This window comes from Sturnira hondurensis, unplaced genomic scaffold, assembly GCF_014824575.4.
Source record: "Sturnira hondurensis isolate 20B ecotype Veracruz unplaced genomic scaffold, ASM1482457v3 Scaffold0003681, whole genome shotgun sequence".
Taxonomy (NCBI): domain Eukaryota; kingdom Metazoa; phylum Chordata; class Mammalia; order Chiroptera; family Phyllostomidae; genus Sturnira; species Sturnira hondurensis.
In genome coordinates, this window is record NW_028076312.1 from 1,467,718 (window position 1) to 1,475,737 (window position 8,020).

Here is an 8,020-nt window from a genome sequence, read left to right on the forward strand (position 1 = left end):
GGGATATCTGTAGATCTCATGGACATTAAAATAATAAGAATAATTAAAGAACATTACGAATGACCACTGCCCGCAAATTTGTAACTCTAGATGAAACAGACCAATTATTTGAAAGACAAAATATGATAAAGCTCACACAAAAAGGAACAATCTGAAGAGGCATATAGTTATTGAAGAAATTAAATCAATAATTAATAACTTCTCCAAACAGAAAGCATGAGGCCCAGATAGGTTCACTGTGAATTCTACCAAACATTTATGGAAGAAATCATAACAAATTCTCTATAATTTCTTCTGGAAGATAGAAGCAGAGGGAATTCTTCCATACTCATTGTTTTGGTACAGTTTTGATACCAAAACAAAGACATTGTATGGCAATAATATTAGAGACCAATGTCTTTCAAGAATACAGATGCCATTATCTTCAATAGAATATTAGTAAATTGTGTCCAAAAATTATGCACATAAAAATTATGCACCACAAAAAATTATGCACCATGATCAAGTGGTATCTATTTCAGATATGCAAAGATGGCTTGACATCCAAAAATCAAACTAATGTAATCCACCACATCAACAAGGTACAGAAGAAAAATCACATGCTTACACCAAGCCCACTTTTGATAAAAACTTAGCCAATCAGAAACTGGGGGACATTCTCAACTTGAATAGACAACATATGCAAAAACATACAGTTACCCTTTTACTTAATGGTGAAATGATAAGCTTTCTCACTAAGATCAGGAGGAAGGAAAGATGTCCCCTCTCACCACTGCTTTACAACATTGTACTGGAAGACCTAGAAAATGCAATAAGACAAGAAAAAATATATAGACAGTATTCACATTGGGGATAAAAAAATAAAACTGTACCTGTAAGAAGACATGGCTGTCTATGTAGAAAATCTGAGAAAATCAGTAAAAATATTCCTGGAAGCAGTAAGCAATAATATCAAAGATGCATGACACAAGGTAAACACACATCCATCAACTGCTTTTCTATATACCAGCAATGAACAAGTATTCTTATTTTTAAGAAACAAGTACAAAAGAAACAAGAATAAAGCTAACAAAATATGTACAAGATCTAAAAAAAAGAAAACTATAAAATTCTGATGAATGAAGTCAAGGAACTAAATACATGGAGAGATAGTCCATGTTGGTCAGCGGACTCAAAATTGTCAAGATGTCATTTCTTCTCAACCTCATCTCCAGATTCAGTGCCATCCCAATGACTATCATGGCAAGCTACTTTTGGATATTCACAGCTCCTTCTGAAGTTCATCTGGAGAGGCAAAGAACCCAGAATAATCAATATAATATTGAAGGAGATGAACAAAGTTGGAGGACTGACAGTACCTGACTTCAGGCAACAAATGGCGCTGGATCAAATGGACATCCACATGCAAATGAATCCAGACAGACTTTACCTTGTTCATAAATACTAACTCAAACTGGATCATGTGCTTAAATGCAAAACTTAAAAAAAAAAACCCACAAAAAACCCACAAAACCTAGAAAGAACATAGGAGACAATTTACCAGGGATGCCCAACCTTTTGGCATCTCTGGGCCACACTGGAAGAAAAAAGAGTTGACACAAACACTAACAAAAACTGATGAATTAAAAAAAGGCTTTCAGTAAATTTACAATTTTTGGGCCACGTTCATAGCCATCTTGGGCTGCATGTGGCCTGCGGGCCATGAGTTGGACATCCCCCAAATTTTATACAATCATGGGTTTAGTAATAACTTTTTAGATACAACACAAAAGGCACAGCCCATAAATAAAACAATGGATATATTGGACTTCATTAAGATTAAAAACTTCTGCTCTGTAAAAGACACTGTGAAGAGATTGAGAAGGCAACCCACAGACTGGGGGGAGGGGGAAACTATTTCTAAAAGACATATATGATAAAATACTGTTATCCAAAATATATGAAGAATCCTTAAGACTCAACAATAAGTAAACACACAACTGATTAGAAATGGCCAAAAGATCTGAACAGACACCTCATCCAAGAAGATATACAGATGGGAGATACGGATCTGAAAGGTGCCCATAGCCTGTTGCTAGGGAATTGCAGATTGAAAGAACAATGAGATACCACCACATATCTATTAGAATGGGAAAATCCAACACATGGACAACACCAAATGCTGCCTGGGATGTGGAGCAACAGAAACTCTCACACACTGCTGGTGGGAATGAAACCTGGGACAGTCACTTTGGAAGAATTTAGCTGATTCTTACAAAACTAAAAATACTCTTGCCATGCAATCTGTCAAACTCCTTTCTTGGTATTTACCCAAAGGAGTCAGAAATGTGTCCACACAAAAACCTACACATGAATGTTTAAAACAGTTTTATTCATAATTGTCCAAACTTGGAAACAACCGAGGTATTCCTCAGTAGGAGAACAGATAAACAGTGTTACATCCAGATAATGGAACAGTATTCAGCATTAAAGGGAAATGAGCTTTTAAGCCATAAAAAGGCATGAGAGAACATTAAGTGCATACCACTAAGTAAAAAGAAAGCCAATCTGAAAAGGCCACTTACTGTATAATTCCAACTATGTAACATTCTACAAAAGGCAATTTTAGGGAGACTGTGATGGACAGGTGGTTGCCAGAGGTTGGACAGGGGAAGAGCAGAGAAACTTCACAGCAGTTAAGCAATTCTGTATGCTACTTTTATGTTGGACACCTATCACATATACAACCCATGGAATGCACAATACCAAAAGTGAAATCTAAACCTAAAAAAAGGACTCTCTGTGATAATGAGGTACACTGTAGTTTTACTGCAAAGAACGCGTGTACCATCTTTGTATGGGATGTTGATAGTGGGGGCATCTGTGTATGGGATGTACATGGGGACTATCTACTTTCCTCTCCATTTTGCTGCAAATCTAAAATTGCACTAAAAATTAAGCCTATTTTTTAAAATGTGCTAGGCATCTAGTGAGTTTGAGAGTAAAGATTTCTGTTTCCAACAGAAAAACAATCTTTCATTCGTGAATGGAATCTTTTTTTAAGATACCAAAATGTTATGCTGAAGCACTGATAAATGTAAAGAATTTGCAAAACAACTTCTGGTGAAAACTTTGAGAACTGAGTTCTATAAATGCATGTAAAAACTAATGGTGATATTGTAGTCTTAATGGAGATGTTTTGCTAAATTTTAAGGATCAAAATTTAAAAACGTTTTTTAGGAAGAACATCTATGCAGAGAATACTTACTATTTGAAGACATATTCAGGTAAGATAATCCTGTGTGTGTGTGTGTGTGTGTGTGTACTTTTTCATTTAGACTTTGTTTCTGCACCAATGCTAAGAGGAGAATGGCAGGGTGGTCTGGGTTCTTGCCTCCTCACCAGGAGCTGCTTTGGAGGCTCTGGCGAGGAAGTGTGTGTGAGGCTATTCCCTGGTGAGAGTAAGAAGCCTAAGAAGCCCTCACTGTGGCGGGGTTGCTGGAGACTAGGCCTGAGAGAAGTCTGGCAGTCTGTCCAGCCCACCGACTGTGCTGAGACCTAGGTCTCAGCCTCGCTGTAGACACCTTGCCTCTGGGTGCGCCCACGTCGGTATCTGCGTGGCCTGCTGGAGGGCTGGAGTGGGTAAGGAGGAGGCGCTCTGTTCTGGTACTGGAAAGAAACTCTGCGGATGGGGCCGAGATGCTGCTCGTGACCAATCCTCGAATTTGCTCCACTAATGTATTCCACCTGAATCGTTGAAAAGTCATGGAAGAACTGCCTGGGCCGAAAAGATCGGCGGGAGGTCACAAAGGCGTCTTGGCCATACTGCCGGGTCAGCGGTCGAGATGGGGCAATGGGTGCAGAAAAGTGTCCTGGGGCGCGGAGAGACGAGGATCTCTGTGGAGGCCTAGAAAAGGTCTGTCGACCTGCGTCATCTCTGCAGTCACGGTGCTGCCTTCCTCCTGCCGGAGCTGCACTTCCACTGGGGGGGCCATCCCTGATCCATCTGCTCACGGGGTAGCGGTGTGGTAGGTCCACGCCCCAGGCATCAGCCACGTGCGCCAGCAGAAGCTGGGAGAGCTGGCGGTGTGCGCGCTGGTCCCAGTGCACGCCATCTCGATGTCGGTGGTGTCCAGCACGGCGGAAGTGGAAATGTAAGTCTAGCACGTCAAAGCCGTGCCTGCTGGCTTCAACAGAACTGTAGAAGTTGGCCTCAATCACGTCTTCCCGCAGGTGGGCGCCCCGGAGCTGGTGTTCCGGTAGGAGGAAGCCACCCGAGACGACCTCGGCCACCGGCATGGCCGTGTGCCACACCAGGAGGCAGGATGCAGGCAGCACCTCGCCCAGGTGCCCGAACAGGCTCTCCAGATCCTCGCGATAGCCTCTCCGGAAATCCTGGCCGTACCTCGAGAGGTCCCAGAGGCAGGAATTGATGACGACCACGTCCGGGGCGTGCTCACCCCGACGCAGCTCTTCCAGGACTTCCACGAGGTAGGAGGAGTACGCGCGGGTGAGGAAGTAGAAACGCACCAGGTGGTGGCTGGAGCGGAACTGGCGGACCTCACGGTAGTGGGTGCCATTGTGCATGCGGCCCCACCGCCCACCTTCCAGCAGAACGTCCCCCTCGAAAGTCAGCTCACCCTTGGCCTTCAGCTGACTGGTGGACAGCAGGCAGTCCTTCTGCAGCAGGACCACCAAGTCCTTGTATACGGCCCTCTGGACCGAGTCCCCCATGACTACCACGAACTTGTTGTGCAGCAGCTGCTGGACTTCGCAGGCGCGCAGGTGGGCCATGGTGGCTGAAGGCAGGGCGGGCGTCTTTCCTCAGGGCAGGTCGGAAGAGCGCTTGGGGTGGGGTAAAAGCGCCTAGGAAAGAGGGCACCTGACGGTGTGAGGTTGGGTGCGGGTTCTGCCTTGCGCGGGGTCTGAGCTGCGAGAAGGGAATGGAGGCGCCGGCAGGGTCCCAAGATCTCCAACGCCAAAGCTGATTCGGGCCCTGGGCGTGCGTGACCTCTGAACCGCGGAGGCCCTTGCGCAGGACCAAGCTCCACCTGGCGGAGTGGAGGCGCGGAACCCTACTAGGAACCTGCCCCTCTGAACTGAGTGGCGAGCACTCTCTTTTAATGTTTCAATGTATCAGTGCATGTGCATTTTTTCAGGTTACTTAGTCTTGGACGCTATTAGCTTCCAAGCTTCCAACTTACTTCTGAGTACATCCAGTTTACTTCCTGCTTTTGTGTTACCGTTGTCTCGTCTGGGATACTGTTCTTTGTCCTGGCTCTCGTTCTCTGTATGCATTCCCACCAATGCTTAAGAATTTGTTCATTGCTATCTTGGTTCTCCTGAGCCACCTCTTAATACTGGTGGCATTTGGGGAATGACCCCACTGGGAGAGATGCCAGTTCCAGAAGCAGAACACTTCTGGGAACTGATCTATATACCAGGATATCCATGCAAATACCACGTTTCAACTTTTTTTTTCTTTTACTTAAACCACTTACTGCTGTCTCATCATGAATTCTCATTCACTTGTAAGAAATAATACCATGAGATTCCCATGTACTGTTTACCCACTTCCCCCGTGGATAAGCTCTTGGAAAACGACAATACAGTATCACAACCAGAATGTCGACCTCAACATATGTGATATACATGCCATTTTCTCACTGTAAGAGTCCTTCATTTGCCCCTTCCTCACTACATCACCTCACTCCGGCCCCATTCACCTAATGCCAGGCAACTGCTAAGCTATTCCCTGTTTCCAGAATTCTGCCATTTTGGGAATTCTGTCTAAATGGTTATTGTACAGTATATGACAGGGAATTGACTTTTCCCTCTCAATATCATTCTTTGGAGATTCATCCAGGTTCTCTGGGTATTCATCCAGCATGCCCTGTATAAACTCCAACCACCGTTTTTCTGCATTGGGAGGTGAGTTTCCCAGGGGCACAAATTGGTCGATACTCTATTCCCTTTTTATCTGCTGAGTGCTGTTCTATGGTATGGATGTCCCACAGCCAGCGTAGCCATTCCATCATTGTTGGGGTTGTCTCCAGTTTTTGCTGTTAGAAATCTCACTGCTGTGAACATTTCAGCACAGGTTTTTGTGAGAACCTGTAGGTTTGCATTTCTTTGGGATAAGCCTAGAACTGTGATTGCTAGGTTGTATGGTGGTTCCAAAGGTAGCACTTTAAGAAATGCCCAGACTGTTTTCCAAAGGGGCTCATTTCACATTTCCACCATCAATCGCCAATTGACTTCTGTAGGATATAGATATGAATAACCTGGATACGACCTTTTTGGTTGTATACATCCTCATCGTCTCCTTCTTTGGATATGGATATAGCTTCCAGCTATATCATGCAGCAACCTCTCCCCCCTTCCTCTTTAGGCCTGGATGTGAGCTTCTGGCCTGTGCAACTTTTAGGTTCTTTATCCTTGATTAGGGATGTGGGCTTTCTGCTGAATAAACCCTGCTGTCTCTCTTACTGTCCTTGGTCTGAGATGCAAACTTCCTAGACCAATTTTTAATATATTTTAAACAGATAAATAAGCAATCCCCTTTTAAATGCCCCTATTATAGTTATATTTATCAGTCATGAAAGACCTTTGAATGAAATAGCTTATTTTAGAACCACTGTAATTATTTTTAGTTATGCACATAAATATAAATTCATGAAATCATGAAATTCATAAAATATCATGCATAAATATTATCAAGAATTATGCTTGTCTGTATATCAAAGGAAAATTCATATTCTTTCATTTTTACTTACTTTCTCTACATTTTTATATTAATTTTTAAAAAAACTAAGTATGCCCTGGCAAGTGGACAGTGGATTGAGTACTGGTCTGTGAGCCAAATGGTCACCAGTTCGATTCCCAGTCAGGGCACATGCCTGGGTTGTGGGCCAGTTCCCCAGTAGCGGGTGTGCGAGGGGCAACCACACATTGATGTTTCCTTCTCTTTCTTCCTCCCTTTCCTCTAAAAATAAATAGATTAAAAAGTAAAAAAAAAAGTAGGCATAAATGAATTGGTTTGGTAATTTCATTTTATATTTAAAAATTTATTAGTGGGGTCTTCAAAGTCTCTTACCTTCACTGCAAACAAAATTGTTGTTTATAGTGGTTTAGCCATGTACTTCTGGGCCCCTGAAATCAATTGCTTGTTCTTAATGACGAAAAAAGCAAACAGGAATTACTCAATAGTGCATATAAGAATTACCTGAAATTCAGTTTGTTTTATGAAAACAAATTCGTTTGTATATTGCATTTTAAAGATAATAATTGAGTAATGGAACTGAGGTCAATTTTGAATAACCTGCACACAGTCACCCTCTGTTCACACTCTGTGATTTCATGGACATGCTGCCCTTTGCTGGGGGAGACTTTGTCCTCCTAGCACAACATGAATTAAAAAGGTTTTAAACAAGTAATGATGCTATTTCAAATATACCCCTATGCTGTGTCTTAAAGGCACATGTGGATAGCTAAAGAAGTGTTTTATTTATTAGACTATCAATGTAGATTTTATATGCTCAAATACTCATTATAGGAAACATTTCTTAATATAATAAAATTAGAGGTAAGAGATTAATTTAAATTTTTTCTTAAGGAGCTAATTTTTTATTTTTTACAAAGATAAAGAGCTTGGCTCTGTTGTTAGACCACAGGAGAAATAAAGACAGTTAGCCAGTTAATTTTTTAAGAATACTTTCATCTCCTTGTTTATTTACCCTGACTTTTAAAATGATCAGTTCATTGACAGGTTTGCATTTACTTTTGTGTTGTATAAGCACAACCTGTAAAAGAATCACTGTGCATTGGATTCTGTGCCCTAAGGACAGAAATATTTCAGTTTAGGACCACTGAATGGTAGCACAGATAAGAAGAGATGTGAATGCTTACTTTAACTTGTGTTCCAACATGATAGTTTTTTCACATGTTTTATATCTAGTGCCTAAAATTTATTCTTTTTTTAAAGATTTTATTTATTTGTCTTTAGAGAGGAAGGGAAGCAGAGAAGGAGAGAAATATCAAT

At 41.9% G+C, this 8,020-nt stretch overlaps 1 protein-coding gene across 1 annotated transcript; it reads right to left on the minus strand.

Annotated features, from left to right (window-relative positions):
- Positions 1-3,537: 3,537 nt before the first annotated feature.
- On the minus strand, positions 3,538-4,787 carry LOC118984285 (PC-esterase domain-containing protein 1B-like). Its single transcript, XM_037042136.1, has one exon. It carries the CDS (start codon positions 4,771-4,773, stop codon positions 3,538-3,540), a length of 1,236 nt encoding a protein of 411 aa, XP_036898031.1. The 5' UTR covers positions 4,774-4,787.
- Positions 4,788-8,020: the final 3,233 nt, after the last annotated feature.